This window comes from Alosa alosa, chromosome 16 (assembly GCF_017589495.1).
Source record: "Alosa alosa isolate M-15738 ecotype Scorff River chromosome 16, AALO_Geno_1.1, whole genome shotgun sequence".
NCBI classification, from domain to species: Eukaryota; Metazoa; Chordata; class Actinopteri; order Clupeiformes; family Clupeidae; genus Alosa; species Alosa alosa.
Window position 1 is genome coordinate 22,735,413 of NC_063204.1, and position 16,388 is coordinate 22,751,800.

The 16,388-nt window shown below is 42.7% G+C and overlaps 1 protein-coding gene across 14 annotated transcripts in view; it reads right to left on the reverse strand.

Moving 5' to 3' along the window:
- Positions 1-16,388, reverse strand: part of myo3a (myosin IIIA) — a 77,144-nt gene that overhangs the window by 5,169 nt on the left and 55,587 nt on the right. For 7 of the 14 annotated variants that reach the window (XM_048265752.1, XM_048265754.1, XM_048265750.1 and 4 more), the window contains 15 exons: positions 14,101-14,254; positions 12,561-12,649; positions 12,268-12,397; positions 11,500-11,556; positions 10,524-10,606; positions 8,134-8,208; positions 7,683-7,760; positions 7,031-7,236; positions 6,759-6,870; positions 6,306-6,468; positions 5,992-6,078; positions 5,784-5,907; positions 4,240-5,554; positions 3,838-3,976; positions 618-709 (listed from right to left, as the gene is read on the reverse strand). In XM_048265752.1, the coding sequence (XP_048121709.1) occupies positions 618-709; positions 3,838-3,976; positions 4,240-5,554; positions 5,784-5,907; positions 5,992-6,078; positions 6,306-6,468; positions 6,759-6,870; positions 7,031-7,236; positions 7,683-7,760; positions 8,134-8,208; positions 10,524-10,606; positions 11,500-11,556; positions 12,268-12,397; positions 12,561-12,649; positions 14,101-14,254 (2,904 nt within the window). Of the gene's footprint in view, positions 1-617; positions 710-3,837; positions 3,977-4,239; positions 5,555-5,783; positions 5,908-5,991; positions 6,079-6,305; positions 6,469-6,758; positions 6,871-7,030; positions 7,237-7,682; positions 7,761-8,133; positions 8,209-8,288; positions 8,307-10,254; positions 10,294-10,523; positions 10,607-11,499; positions 11,557-12,267; positions 12,398-12,560; positions 12,650-14,100; positions 14,255-16,388 lie in introns of all 14 variants that reach the window. The other 7 variants (XM_048265757.1, XM_048265762.1, XM_048265755.1 and 4 more) reach the window with 5 other exon arrangements.

The window sequence follows — 16,388 nt, forward strand, 5'->3', positions numbered from 1 at the left end:
GGTAAAAGACCGTATTACAATGTAAAGGAACGATTACAGCATGAAGAACAATATTGTCTGGGTCACTTTCAGATATCCTAGAGATACCACAGCTCTCAGATGAAATAGACAGGACATCTAAAGGGATTATAAAACTGGATTAGAGGCCTGGCTACATCTTCATCTGGGTGTAAAGGCTAACGCTACCTACATATGAAGAGCAGAAACAAAGCACTTTGCACTGGATGGTTCATACTGCTTGAGCCCTGCACCTGCTTCACTCAAGTGCCATTTCACCATTTGTAGCCCTGACACACTGCAGTATGAAAACTTCTTGTTTGAATTGTGTGTCTGCATAAAAATCAGTAATATGTTATTTGTACAGTAATTTCCTGTGTATTAGCCACATTGTGCATAAGTCGCAGGACAGTGTTTTAAAGCCATATTAATACCATATTAACTGCCCTGTGTATTTAGTGAAGAAATTTAGCAAAATCAATATATAAGCACCAATTATTTAGCCGTATTATTTTCCAAACTTGCCACACAATGTGGTGAACAAACTGAAGATTGCCTATGACTTGGAAGTAGTCAGAATTAAAAACAAGAGTTCACAGATACATAAGTGACAAACTCACATGAATGAGGGTGTAATATGTAGAATCTTCCGGTGTGTTGAGCGTCTTTGGTTTCTGTGTTCGCCGAGGAGTGCGTGTCTGCTTTGTGTCAACTACGACCAGAACAAAAAAAAAAAGAATAAAAAAACCACAGAATCAACACTTATCAGCTTTTTCAACAAACAACAGCATCAAACTCTGCCACTTTTCTCGTTCATGACTTTACGGCTGGAAATGTATTGAATTCCTGTAAAAAAAAAGCACCATGCGATTAAGACGTGAACAGGGACTATTATGGTCTGTCAAAACTATCCTTTCTCCATTTTAGAGAAGCGCTGAAGGAAAATAGCTCTTTCAATATGCTTCACACAATGCCGAGGCAGAGGAGAAGGTCTTTCATCTAAGCCAGTGAAGAGGGGCGCACACAAAGGCTCTTGCTGGTTGGAGCTTTGGCTGTTTAGTAATTCTCATGTTGTTTTCAATGGGGTCCTTTCAAAGCAGCCGCTGAGGGGAAAAAAGAGGGCTACCCGAAGTGGGATCGCACACAAGCACTTTCCACAGTGAAAAGCTAACCGCCCCGTCTTTATTGAGCGTGAGACCATTGCTGATGGCTTGTACCTGGGACGTAAGTATTTTTAATTTTTCCAACAGCAATCAATCAGAAATCCCCTACCATTCACAGTGTGTTTTATGGCTTTCACTGACCTACTCCCCTCTATTAAGAGGTATATCAGTGTGTTGGCTTGTGCAGGGTACAGGGTTTTTCATTGCATTGACTTACTCAACAGGCAGAGAAACATATTTTTATTAAACACTATCTAGTTGACTTTCTTGTTGACCTTGTAGTAAATATATTTTATTTAACCTGATCTATAATCATCATATTCCCCTCCCAATAACTTTTTGGGGTAAGCCCAGGAGAGCGACCTCAGGAACAATTCATCAATGTCCAGGAAGACCAAATGAGAAAGAGAATAAAAAAGCTTCATGTTTATTGTACACGCTTTCTGAAAGGTCGACAGCCTTGATTGCTCAAAGGGAATAAAGCCAATTCAGGGGGCTTTAATATTAATGGTCACTGTAATTGCAGACGCACTTTCCAACTGAAACTTGATTAACATTTAATGACCTTTTGTATAAAGAGCAATGTGATTGGCATTCAAAATGGAAATTATAACTCAGTTGTATTTCTGACTAAGATGGGTGCCTGCGGGTAATCTGGTTCCATGTTGAATTGTTTATCAGCTTATTATGCTAAAAGCATTATGGGAGAGTATGTGATTGCAACAAGACAAGACTGAACTTTGAGAAAGAAATTAGGAAAATTACACATAATATTATTTTGTAGCTAAAGGACTATTTTTACACTTCCAGAAAAGAGTGTACGGGCCATTACAAATTTTAAGATTCATTGTCCAAGATCCAAGTGTCCATTACTCACCTACTCAACATGCATCAAAATTACATTTATATTTGTTTACTAAAAATATTCGCATGTCACATAGGTTTTCACTAATTATTTTTGTTTTATTTCATATTTTAATAACATTTGAAGAGGATTAATCCTATTTTGTAAAAAAAACTCCTTTAAATAATTTCCTCCAGTCAAGAAAGACAAAGTTCTTTGTACATGCTACACAGGTGTGGCTGCTTGGATATAGTCAGTGAAACAATGTAAAGCAGTTCAATTCTGTCTGTATGGGATAAATCAATTAAGGAATTGATTGGCCCACGAGAACCATTCTCTAGGCTTTGATTAATAGGTAATAAAAAGGTTAGCCAGACACACATGCAGGCACACTCATGTAAACACACACACACACACACGAAATTTCGAAATGATGTGACTTACAGACATGTACAACACACCACAGCAAATGGAATAGTGAGCCTGTAACCCAGTGCACAGTGAAGTAATCAAAAGAATGGGAAACCAGGGCAACTCAAAGTAATTGCTCCAGACACAACAATCATGTTCTGTGTGAACATATGATGAAGCCACAGCTAATAGAATCACAGTTGTCAGGACAAATTTGCTGATGGCAAAAAAATACTCTTTCACTGAACTTTTCCTGTGTACCCTTCCCTGGCAGCCGTGGCCCACTGGTTGGCACTCTGGACTTGTAACCGGAGGGTTGCCGGTTTGAGCCCCAACCAGTGGGCCGCGGCTGCAGTGCCCTTGAGCAAGGCACCTAACCCCTCACTGCTCCCCGAGCGCCGCCGTTGAAGCAGGCAGCTCACTGCGCTGAGATTAGTGTGTGCTTCACCTCACTGTGTGTTCACTGTGAGCTGTTTGTGTTTCACTAATTCACCGATTGGATTAAATGCAGAGACCAAATTTCCCTCACGGGATCAAAAAAGTATATATACTTATACTTATACTGGCTCATCACTCCCATAGCAATTACACATATCACCCAACAGAATCAATCCAACAGATCCTGGGCCGCACTGGGAGTTTGCTGTTAGCACATCTTCGTCCAAGAATCATTGTTTCCTGTTTTAGCACTTGACATCTACCCCCAAACACACATTTATTCTTTTTTTCCTTGTTGGGAGAGAAAATGGGAACTTCATTCATTGATAACATCTCAGCTGGCAGACAATAACAGGAGCTGGGCTTTTTCAATCTGCCTCTGCACCTGAGGCAATGGGAGAAGGGGGGGGGCTGACTTGACTGCATGAGAAAGTTTAAAATAGTGAATCAGCTCTATAGAGCATAGGTCTTAAATAAGTATCACCAGTAAAATACAGGGTCATTGGGCACTCCCCACTGTAACACATGGAACTCTCCATCCACCCACTATGTCACTCAGTGCACTAGCCCTTCATCGGACGTGATGTCATCAGACTCAGTTTTATGTTATCATTGTTTCTATAAAAAGCCAGGAATGTTCATGAAGATAAAGAATCATTGGGGTCGGTTAAAGCAGTCTGCCTGAAACTGTGGACAAACCATAACACATGCTTGCCCCTGATAAATCATTTACCCTTGCAATGCAGTTTAAGGGCATGTTAAGGCTGCCAGTAACACCCCCATTTTTTTTATTTATGAAAGCATGCCCTTGTCCTGGAAATAGCTCACCCTGAGCTACAGAATCTTGCTGCAGATTTAATGTCTGAAAAACTCAAAATGTCTATAAATTTGTCTGAGTACAGAACAGCTCGTACTATGATTTGGTGCAGAGATGATCTCAAACTCAACGGGTTTCTAAATCAGGCCCATTGCAGTGACACCAACCTGAGTGTTGATGAGCGAAGCCATTGACAGCTTTTCCCTTCATGAACATGCCATTGCTGCTGGGGTCCATCTGGTGGGCAAGGATGATCTCATTCAGTTTCATCTGCACGGTAAAGCACTCCTGTGATGACTGGGAGATCTAAAATTCACAAACATAAGAGCTTAGAGCATTGTTCCTTTATGACAACCAGTCCTCCAGAACAAATTGGCACACATTCTGAACATGCTGAACATATTTGCCATGTCTACTAAGTTCTTTTAATGGCTCTTATATGATCTTGACCTCGATCCATGGCCCTGACGGGAAAACATTCATGCCAGAGTATCTATATTTTTACTGGGTTTAAAATTGGTCACCCGGTTTGGAATACTATAGGACTTGGATGAGTTCTGTTCATGTACCTGTTTGGAGAAGTTCTCCAGTTCCTCTGCCTCTCGCTGGCCAGTAGCCTTTAGGTTCTTCCTGTCCTTGTAGCCCCTGAAGTTGCTCTGGATCTTCACAGCGGCCTGCTCTTCCTCATAGAGCTCACTCTGCTGTGATATGTGTGTGCTGTGCTCCACGTGGATGTCGGAGACCTCCAGGACCTCCGCTTCGACCATCTCATTAACTTCTGTAGTCCTCATCTCCTCCACCATATCTGTTTCACATCCCTTTTCATTTTGAGTTTCTGTCTTCTTCTCCTTGAGCTTCTTTCTCTCTCTGTGACCCCGGAAATTGCTTTGGAGGACAGTGGCTGCTTTCTCTTCCTCCATGTCTGGCTGGCTTGAACAAGGCTGTTGTCCATCTGGCTCCTGCTTTGGTTCAGGCCCACCTTCTGCCTCCAGTTCTATCTCAAGCTCTGACTCGGGCATTTCAGCTGGAGGCTCACACGCTGCCTCCCTCCTCTTGGGGATCTTCCCTTCCTCCTGCAGCTTTTTGCGCTCCTTGTGGCCCCTGAAGTTGCTCTGGAGAACCACAGCAGCCTTTTCCTCATCCCCCTCCCCGCTGGACCCAGCGGCCTCCCCTTGCACCTCTGCTGTGTCTCCTTGCGTCTTCATGTCCTCCTGCTCCGTAGTGACCTTCTCACTAGCCTCCAGCACCTCTACTGCCTCCATGTCCTCATCCACTGGAGGAGGCTCGGGAAATGGTTCGTCAAACTCCTCGTCAACACACGGTGGCACACTGATACACGAGCCTCCCTTCCCTTTCTTTGGAATCTTCCCTTCCTTTTCCAGACGTTGGCGTTCCTTGTGCCCTCGGAAGTTGCTCTGGAGGACCGTGGCGGCCTTGGCTTCCTGTTCCATATCTGCTTCTCCCTCGGCACACTCATTCTCCCCGGCTGGTTCCACTTGCTCAAGCTGTTCCTCTTCCTCTTGCATGGCAGCGAGCTCTGGCTCATAATCGTCCACGGGTGGAGGTGCGGGCATGGCCAGCTCTTCCCCGGACAGGGTCTTCTTACGCTCCCTGTACTTCTTCCTCTCTTTGTGGCCCCTGTAGTTGCTCTGGAGGACGATGGCAGCCTTGGCTTCGTCGTCCTCTCTTGTCGCTTCACTCTCAGCCTGTCCGGCTCCACAGGCCGAGCCTGGACGTCCGGCCTCATCTGCGAGGGTGAGCACCTCTTCCGTAGGGACAGGGGTCTGCGTCGGGGTGGCCTCGTCTTCCGTAAGGACAGGGGTCTGCGTTGGCGTGATATCCTCTTGCATGTCCTCCAGGGCCTTTTCCTGCTCCATGGCTTCTCTGGTGATGAACAAAAAGACGCGGATTGTGACAAGACACCAATCAACAATAAAAACTGTATTAGGTGTTCACTTTACAACATTAAACACACAGATGTGATGGTAAAACGGTCCCCTTTTGCAGCAGTGCTTTAAAGTGTGGCTTTATCAATGTGTCTGCATCAGAACATGTCTCACACCGGGCAAACACACAAAGAAGACAGTGAAGTCCTCCTGAGGCAGAAACTTACTTCCTCTTTTTAAAGCTCTTCCTCTCTCTGTGGCCCCTGTAGTGAGCTTGGATTTTGGCAGCAGCTTTGTTCTTCTCATCCAGTAATTCCTTACACATCTTTCTGGCAAGATACCCTCTGCAGACTAGAAAGGTTGGTAACAGTAGGTCAATACAATGATAACAAAAATGGAGAAAAAAATAGAATAACCAGTTGCAAAAGAACCTACTTGCTTGCAAATGAATAATGCTGGCTTCATATTTGGCTTTGCCTTTGTCATCAGCAACCTGTTTCCGGGCTTTTTGCCCTCTGTATGCTAAAGTGAGAGGTAGATAGCAGTGGACAGAACATTGTAGAGAGGACCCAAACACAGCATAAAATCTTCATGTGAAACAAATAACAAAAAAGTAGAGTGTACAGAGACAAGGGAAAAGTTAGGTCCGCTTTAATCATCATCCATGACCCTGACCTCAGTGTAGTCACATGACTAAATCACATGACTTCAAGTCTGATCAGCTGACTGTCTGCATCAGGAGCCCTCACCTGACTGCAGGACCACAGCACTCTGTTGCCTCTGCTTCAGAACATTCCTGTAGCGTTTGGCTCCCAGCCAGCCTCGCACACAGGCCTGCACCAGCACGATGTGCTCGGTGGTCAGACGCATCATCAGGTTCAGCTGCTCCACATGGTAGTATTTCAGGAACACCTGACAAAGACACACATGTGCACGTACACACACACGCATGCGCACGCACACACACACACACACACACACACACACACACACACACACACACACACACACACACACACACACACACACACACACACACACACACACACACACACTCACACACACACACACACACACACACACACACACACACACACACACACACACACACACACACACAGAATGAGTAAAGAGGGTGTTGGCAGTGCTGAAAGTGTCATTAGAGGGAAGGTGTTATGGTTAGCAGTGAGCAGTAAGATCACCTTTGTTTTGCCCAGGACCCAGTTCTCCAGTTTGGCTTTCTCCAAGATGGCTGCGCACGTCTCTGGAGTTACAGGTGGCTCTTCACTGGCTCGGAATGCCAAGACGTAGTACCTAAATACACCCACAATCCAACGCAACAAGACAGCAGTCATTTCAGGGATTATAAGGTCATAGAAATAAATAGCAACAGACTAACAAATAAAACAATGGCAATCCTGGCATGTTTTTAGACTGATGCACTTTAAGTACACTACTCTGCAGATCCCCTCACCTCTGGATGAAGTTGACAAAGGTGATCCGGTGGGAGTAGCCCTGCCGACGTATCTTGGCTGTCTCCAGGATTCCGGTGTAGCGCAGTTGCACCAGAACTTTCTCCCGATCAAACTTGCCGGCCTGCCGGTCAGTGTTGGGCTTGATGCAGCGCACAAAATGTGGCTGGCCGGCCACCATCTTAGACAGCAGGTCCATTAAGGAGTACTGAAAAACGACAGCGGTGCTGAGACTAATTATTATTAGTACAGGTACCAGTTACTGGTACTAATAATAATGTGTGAAGTTGAACTGGCCTGTGTAAGGATTCATTATGCAGTCTAGAATTACATAATACTTTAAAGGCAGATTTTTTCTCAAGGACTAACTGATGACGGCGTTCAGAATATTTCGTTATTTCAGTATTTCATTATTTTTCAATAATGTGCAAATAAGATGAGGCAATTGCTTGGCAGAGATTGCATCACGGTGTAGCTGTCACAGTGGACAAATCTGTTCCACAACCGCAAGCTGATGCAGATCAATATTATCAATTACCAGTGGAGCAAGACATGGTCCTGCCTGGCTAGAGATAAGATTTAACCTACCTTGTTTACAGTCAAGTACATGAAGTGTTATCTCTGAAATATCATGGTGAAATAAATGTCTCTTACTCTGAAGTACGAGGCCACTGTTTGTGTCCTCATGTTGGTTGTCTCTCTGGGGTGATGAGTATTATCGGCACCATCCCCCTACACACACACACACACACACACACACACACACACACACACACACACACACACACACACACACACACACACACACAGTAACCTGCCTGATGCATGATGCACATAATAAGAATTATATTCTGCTAGTCTATTCTAAAGTGGCTTTTCCTTGGTCATTAGTCTATCCCACACCAGGGAAAAGACTGAGCTTCAGAGAGTCTTTCTGTTGCAATTACGCATTTTGTTATGCTCTTAAAAATAGAGGACGAATCAGAAGAAGAGGAGAGTAATAGGTGCTGTTCTTTAAAAAAAAAAAAGATGTTCTGTTCTGTTTTTTAAAAGAAAGAGGAACAAGACACATCAAAACCACATTATAGTGCATATCCTCAATCACCGTTTGGTAATGTACAGTGGGCAAGGCAAGCGTGTTTACATTTTCAGGGCTGAGCGTTAAGTTCCCAAAGCGTGGCTGCAAGAGAAATGCATAGACACAAAAACAGGACGTGAACGCACACAGTGAGCACAGACAGAAAAATAATGGATAATGACCTCTGGACAAGCGTCAGCCTGGCATGCAAAAAGAAGAGAACATTCTGTGAAAACAGCACTGTGACTGTTCAACACGTTCAATACCTTCCACAAAAAAAGGTCTAGCCCTACTTAAAGCCCATAGTGCATCTATGAGGTACACTTAGTACAAAGCTAATGCCTCCCTTCACATCTGAGTGAACTGAACCACTGCCAATGGTAATAGTTGAGTTCCTGTCATTCTAGCATGTGAAAACACAGTGGCTTTAAATAGAGCATCACCCAACTAATGAACCACTAAATGAAGGCTGGAGCTTTTTTCCCCCACAATCCTTTGCGTCTATCACAGCACTGTGGGGGAAAAAAGTCTGGGCCTCAGTGAAACAGAGATCCCCAAGCTATTCTACATTCTAATAGGGGTGCATGACAAAATTAACCATGTCATTAGTCCAGTAATGAAGAATTAGACCTCATCAGAGTTCGGGAAAGACAGACATGCATCCTCCCTCCTGGACATAACATAACTGACAGGCAGACGGCCTTCTCATCTGGCCAGCTACATAAAGGGGACTCATTAACAATGTAAATGTATGCTAATCAGCACCATGGTCAACTGAACCTTGAGTTGTTACATATGTTGTATGTAAGGTAGGCTTTTATTTTGTATTTCTTCATATGGAGGCAGGTTTCACAGTACAAAAGAGAAAGGGTATGTGGGGCACTTTAACACTCTCTCTCTAATCGTCCTCTAAAGGCAATCGTTTTTGTCTTGACCAGCAAGATCCTTTTGATGTGAATTTTCAGACTGAAAGGATAACTGTGCACATGTGCACATCAAGATCAAGCATAGGAGGCAATTGTTCCATATGGGATCATGGTCTGATTGATGAAAACTGTTGGTTTGTACAGTAGGTTTACATTTAAGTTGCTTTGACAAATGGAAAACAATTCCAAAAGTGTTACTGCTTAAGACTGTCATGTAATTTTGTTATAATGAAGAACTGTAAAATGAGGAGAGCAAGTCACAATTTCTAGCCATAAATATGCAATCACTTTCTCAACCACAACTAAATGTAGTCTACATACAATACTTTCAGAAAGACAAATGATGCAGTTTACTCAGCGATGAAAATATCTATATACTGTACAGTTGTGGTCATACGTTTACACACCCATGCTAAAGTTGACTAAAAACAGGAATAAAAATAATCTTTTGGAAATTGATCTTAATGCCTAATTAAAATAGGAGGACAAATCCAACATTTAAGGACACCAATTTTCTTTGTGAATGAATAATATATCGTAAATAAATAATGTTCTTCCTTAAAATACAGAGGGGATAAGTATACATAGCCCTATGTTAAATTCCCATAGAGGCAGGCAGATTTTTATTTTTTTAAAGGCCAGTTATTTCATGGATCCAGGATACTATGCATCCTGATAAAGTTCCCTTGGCCTTTGAAATTAAAATAGCCCCACATCATCACATACCACTTCATACACAAACTTCACCATACCTAGAGATCAGCATGGGTACTTTCCACAAGATCATCTCTCAATGCAAAACAAACCAGCTATTAGGATGATTTTTTATTCCCCTTTTTAGTCAGCCTTAGCACAGGTGTGTAAACTTATGAGCACAACTGTGTATATCTACTCATATGGAGTCCAACATTACAAAAAGACATGCAGTATGCTCACAAATACAGGCAGACATACATATGAAATTATATGTATGTGTGCATATATGGCCACATAGGTCTGATGGGACAAGGGCAAGGTCATGGGCTACAGCTACGCAACTGTGTGTGTGTGTGTGTGTGTGCGTACGCGCTTGTGTGTGTGTGTGTGTGTGTGTGTGTGTGTGTGTGTGTGTGTGTGTGTGTGTGCGTGTGCTTGTTTCAGAGTGGTTGAGAGTATGTGAGGTGATTGGAGGGACATTGCACGTGTGGGGGGAAACTTGCACAGAGGAAAGGAGCACTGTTACCTCGCTGGTAGAAAAACTGAAAAAAGAAAGCATTCCCATCTTGAAGAGAAGCGAGGGAGAGGAGGAAGAAAGATGTGAAGAAGGAAGCATTTAAGATCAGTTAAAGCTGGAAACTGTGCAAGACAAAAGAGAGCGATTCAAATCTACTAGTGGGTCAACTGCCAAGGAGAGGAACTACAGAGTAATAAAGAAACTAGAGAGGAACAATACCCCTGAACAAAAACAGATAACTGGGCCGAGCACTTTGAAGTTCAGCAGAGGCTCCATACCTTGGCCAAGTTGATGGTGCGTTGCGGGGTACGTTGACTTCGCATTGTGCCCATTGCTTTGCCCTTGGTGTGAGCCAGGTTACCTGGGATGGAGAAAGAAGTTGTCATCACAGTAACACATTAAGGGACTCATTGACTGATGTTAATATTGAATCATTCTCTGATTTCACCAGGTTGAATCAAATGGCCCAACAGTGGTTAAACCTCGACAGAGAGATTGCTAATTATGGCCCATTTGGGGCTAAAATATAATGGAGACAGATATGATACGAAACAGTCTTAATTTCTCCACGAGTTAAGACACCATTTTGGCATCAAACGTACTATGCAAAGAGAGGTGTTAAAAAGAGATGAAAAATCATCAGGAATCTTGGAGAAAGAATGGAAGTCCAAATTGCAACAGCTGGTAAGCAAAGCCATAAGGTCAGATATGAGCTTGCTCCAGCTGTGTAACTACATTAGACCTTCAAGATGGCATTATACTTATAATGCGCGGGTTCCAAGTATAAGAATAAGCCTGACCTTTATTCAGTGTACAGTAAAGTGTACCTTATGCAGTTCTGATTATATAACTCTATTCCACAGTAGTTACTGTGAGAGTTGCACATCTTGACACTATTGTAGCACTACACTGACTGCCAACAGCTTTTCTGGGGTAACTCTTTGAAGACTTGGGGAGAGCATGATGGACTATGGCAGCAGGGTCTATGGCTGGGCCTATGGACTGAATAGTCAGATTGGAGAGTCTCTTCAGTGAGACTGTTTGGGACAAGGATGGAGGCTGTAGAAATCAGGCAACGATTAAATGACAAGCATAGTCTGTTAGTGCTCACGGGCCGTGGTCGGGAGGGATGTTAAACATATTTAAGGCCACATTAAAAAGTGATTATGCGCCTCTTGCTTGATTCTGTGATGCATGGCACTTGGCGCCGAGGTGTTAGTAGGAAGCCTGCGATTGCCAGGGGTAGGTACTCACACGGCAAGGGCCAGCTTTTGGTAGCAAAAGCCTGGCTGAGATGCGGAGGGGTTTTCACTGTAAGAGGGATATGCACTGGTTTGGTTTCTGTCCGAGGGGTGGTCCCACAGAGGAGCCTTAGCCATCATTCTTGATTCATCATTTTTATTACACATTAGAGCAACTGATTGTGTCACAAGGTCGGTTTGTTCGCCGCTCACGGGCCTCGAACCCGCCACCTTGACACACACACCGGCATGGGAGACGAACGCTCTAACCACTGAGCTAAAAGCCCATGCTTCCAACTCAGCGGTTAGAAGTGTTCTTAAGGTTAGGGCTGTGAGGATTTACACGGGCAAATAGCACGCTAGCTCAGTCTGCCTCCGTTACAATTGCAAATGAGCAAATGATTTCAAGACATGGAGATACGTTTGTTCCGGTTTTATATAGTGTTCACGTGTTCATGAGGAGAAACATGACTTGGAGGGATTCTGCAGTAGGAATTAAACATCACAGGTCTTCTGGTATGTTCACAAAGCAACCTCAAGAAAAGTCACAATCATGGCATCAACGGACTCATTGTTTTAGGCCATCTTGTAAGATGAATAAAAAAACATGGTCACTTTCTCAAAAACTATAAAAAATAAAATAGTTTCCTAAAACACAAGTAAGAGGAAGGGGAGTTTCTTTAGATATCCTTCACCACCACAGGAGACACTGTTTATTGCCACCATTCACAAAACCAATGGCAGGCTAAACTTAAGGAGGCCACAGCCTTGTAAAGTTTACCTGTTTTAGTGAGTGGATGGGTGACCAGCTTTCGGATGAGTTCATTTTCCGATGACCTCAGCAGCAGGACGATGTCAGCAGGAAGGGCGTCTCTGTTTTTGGCCAGGAACCCCCCTGCATTGTAGACCACCTAAAAAAGCCACCAGGAATAACAAAAGGGATGCGAGTTTAGAATGAGACACACAGAAACAGAAAACTACATTTGTTAATGTAAGACATTGATGAGGGAAGAATGACAATGGTTTTAGTCCCTCTGGAAACACTGACAAAGACTGTGGCTATACTTGTCGTACCTTGCCAGCATAGTGGTGGATGCCAAAGCCAAGATCTACTCGTTTTGGCCTCCAGAAGTTCTTGGACTTCAGATTGCCTTCAAACTTTTCTGTAATCATGAGGAGATACACATTTCAATGCCTTAATGTTCTAACCACTATCAAAAGATAAAAGACTATTTCCCTGTGAAAAGATCTCCTCTCTGCATTTGTTTCTGTCTGCATTTGTACATGCCTCAGTGTTTGTGCATATGTTTGATTCTCAGTGCATGTAGTGATAGGAGGATGTTTAGGAGGAGCCATGTGTTTGTGTAGTTGTACAAATATCAATATCAAACTCTGCCACCAGACAATTTCATGCTAGCCAGCCGTCATCCAATAGTCACATCACTGCTGGATTTCCTGAGCTTTAATGATTTTATGATCACCATAGTGACAAAACCTTTATGGTGGTCATGCTATTGCTATGGTAACAGACCTCTAGTGGCAGTGCTGCTGCACCCTGCTGTTGTAACCACATTGCTGTGGCCATGTTTATATAATCCTAGTGCTGTCAGTTAAACGCGTTATTGGGTTATTAACGGCGCTTAACGTAAACCTATTTTAACGGCGTCAATTTTTTTATCGCGAGATTAACGTTCTTTTTGGTGTAACAAACTTTGTAGTTTTTTCACAAGCTGTTACAACAACTAGTAACGTTAGAACAACTACAACACCCCACTGGATCTAGCTAGAGACATTGAGAACTTTGAAAAAGCACTGGTAGTTTAATAATAATTTAGTGGAAATGCATGGATTCCAGTTGCTGCTACTGGAAGAAACTGGAATCCATGTATTTCCACTGAATTATTTTTGGAATCTGATCCCTTATCATACCTGTTCATTCTTACTTTCGTTTGCTTTCGACTTATCGTGACTAAATTCAAGATGGCTGCAAACGCTAAACTTCGAAGAAGATACTGTCTGTATAAATCGTCTTGTAAGTAAACTACCAGTGCTTTTTCAAAGTTCTCAATGTCTCGCTTTAAATGTCAGGGCCCTCGGAAGTCTACCAATGAAGTGTGGAGATACATTGAGCCTCTCAAATGGGTGTAAAACAGTGATTTATTTGCATGGCTAGCCCGATGCCGAAGCACCACTATTGAAAAAGCTGTTGGTAGCATCGGCTAACTAGTGCCAGATTTTGGAGTGCAGGGGACAAGCCGAGATGGGCTATGAGACATACGTTCACACTCGGTATCATGTTTCAATACACTTTAGGTCAATATCACACCGGAATTCTCCTTTAAGTTAATGAAGTAACTTGCTTTGCTTTCATTTGAATCCTAATCAAGATAGTATACACAATAATTGCTTTATATTGTTAACATGGACTCCTGGAAAGTTCAGAAATGCAAAATAATAGAATTTTAATCATGCGATAAAATATGTGATTAATCGTGATTAACTTGGAATTCAGCGATTAATTGTGATTAAAATTTTTAATCGTTTGACAGCACTGTATAATCCAGACATTTACTCCTATCATCTGCACTGCTGGTGTTGTTTCAGACTCCCTTACCCACAAGGGTCTGGTCAGTGGCCCGGGGGAAGCGGCTCTCCTCATCCAGCAGGGACAACATGCCCATGGGCTTCTGCAGGAACAGGTCCAGCAGTGGCCGGTTGTCCTCGTATTCTATCACTCGTGCGTCCACAGCTTCATTCAGGTACTCATCCTGAGCAGGGTGGTAGGAGAGAGAAAAGGAGTTAGCTTATTGATGCTACTCACGTTGAACTAGATAGGAACATCTTGTATTGCTAATGGCTAACAAATAGCAATAAACACAAGCTGCTACCCTTCAAGTAGACATAATGTAAGTATAGGTTTATATTCTTGTACTAAATGTACTAAAAATGAAGTGTCCTTATCAGCTCATGTGTGTTGTGCCATTTTGTTTGCTTCATAATTCTATTCCTGATAAGAAACAATTAGAACCATAGCACTGCACAAAAACTAGCACAGCTCCCAGCCAGAAATACAGAGCAGAGTAATAAGCAGGTGCTGCTCTCTCTCCTCAGTGCAGTGCACTCTCCCCGGCTCTGCAGTCTTGCCTGCCATTTTAGGACTCTGACTAATGTCAAGTGTGGCAAAAGGGATTAATATTCTCTGTCACTCTCCAAACTCTGCAGAACAGCGCTCGCTGACCTAAAAGCGCTCGGTACTGAGAGAATTACACACCCACCAATCTGAATAATCAGCAGGCGGTATAACGTTTCTGATTGAACTACCTCAATCAATTTTAAAATGAGCTTTTCAGCAGATCAATGTCGTTGAAGTAAACAACAGTTATGCTACGTAATGAACAAAAACAGCAAAAAATACAATGTATTACATAAATACATCCATATTGCGGCAGTAGATGCTACATATTTGAGCATCTATTAAAGATTTACCCAGATTATCTGTCCTTTCAAAAACAATCCCTGAAACACCTGAAGAGTCCCTGGGAATCAGTCTTTTAAAAAAAAAAAAAAAAAAAAAATCCTGCTCTTCCTCAAGCATGGCGTCTGAATCCCTTCAAACTACTCGGCATGGATAACCTACCAAGCTCAGGACACAATGGGCCCGAGGCGTCTGCACGCTTCCTGCTGGACGCTTACCTAACCTGACCACATCAGTGCGGCTGCCTGCGAGGCTGATGTGGTGAGTCAGCGCCGTCACGCTAAACAACAGATCAGGCCTCCCATGCTCTCTGTGCCCACGGCCATTAAACCGCAGAGTGAACCAAAGCATTATAGTCCTCCTAAACTATGGACTGGCTTTCTCGACCAGTTTTCTGAACTTATGTCGCTCATCATCACTAGCTATGATCGGATAATTGTAAATGGCGACTTCAATATTCATGTCAATAAGACAACTGATGCTAAAGCCAGTAAGTTCCTTAATGTGTTGGACAGTTTAGAGCTAAAGCAGCATGTTACAGGACCCACCCACAACCTTGGCAACACCCTCGATCTAGTCATTTCCAGAGGGATAGAAGTCACAGACTTATCAGTAAATGATATAAATATGTCTGATCATCATTGTGTATCTTTTAATATTGTACTACATACTCCAAAAATTCATCCCGGAATTGCAATCAAATCATGACTTGGACATTAGAGCAGAACAGCAGTTCATAGCTCTTATAGACTCCATAAATTTAGATATTTTACATCATCCCATTGATCAAATGGTAGAGGCTCTTAATCGTGAATTAGGCTCTGCTTGACAGAGTGGCACCCTTAAAGACTAAAAAAGGCCCTGTAGCAAACTGACACCTTGGATGAACGAAATATCCATGATCTAAAAAAGATCATGTAGGAAAGCTGAGAGAACATGGAGAAAAACTAAGTTACAGGTTCACCGTACATTCTAAAAGAAAAAATTGCAAATTATAATAGAGCTATTCGAATGAGAGGAGGAACCACTTTCTAAGGTAATTGCTGAAAACAGTGGAAACTCTAGGGTGTTGTTCTCTACCATTGATAGGCTATTGCATCAAACACCTTTGATACACTCAGTCAGGCATCCTCTAAGATGTAAGAATTTGCAGACTTCTTCAAAAACAAAGTCATTTCTATAAGGGAGGCTATTGGTAACACAAGTAATATGTTTGATAGTACACCCAAAAACAGCCCCCAAAATTAAGGTCCTTTAGCACTATTACTCAATCTGAGCTTGGTAAAATTATAACTCAAACCGCTCCTCAACATGTGTTTTAGATCCAATCCCTACTACATTCCTCAAAAAAAAAGTATATGATGGCTTAGCTCTTTTTTTTCTCAAGGTAATAAATACCTCATTAGAAAACAGGTATATTTCCAACT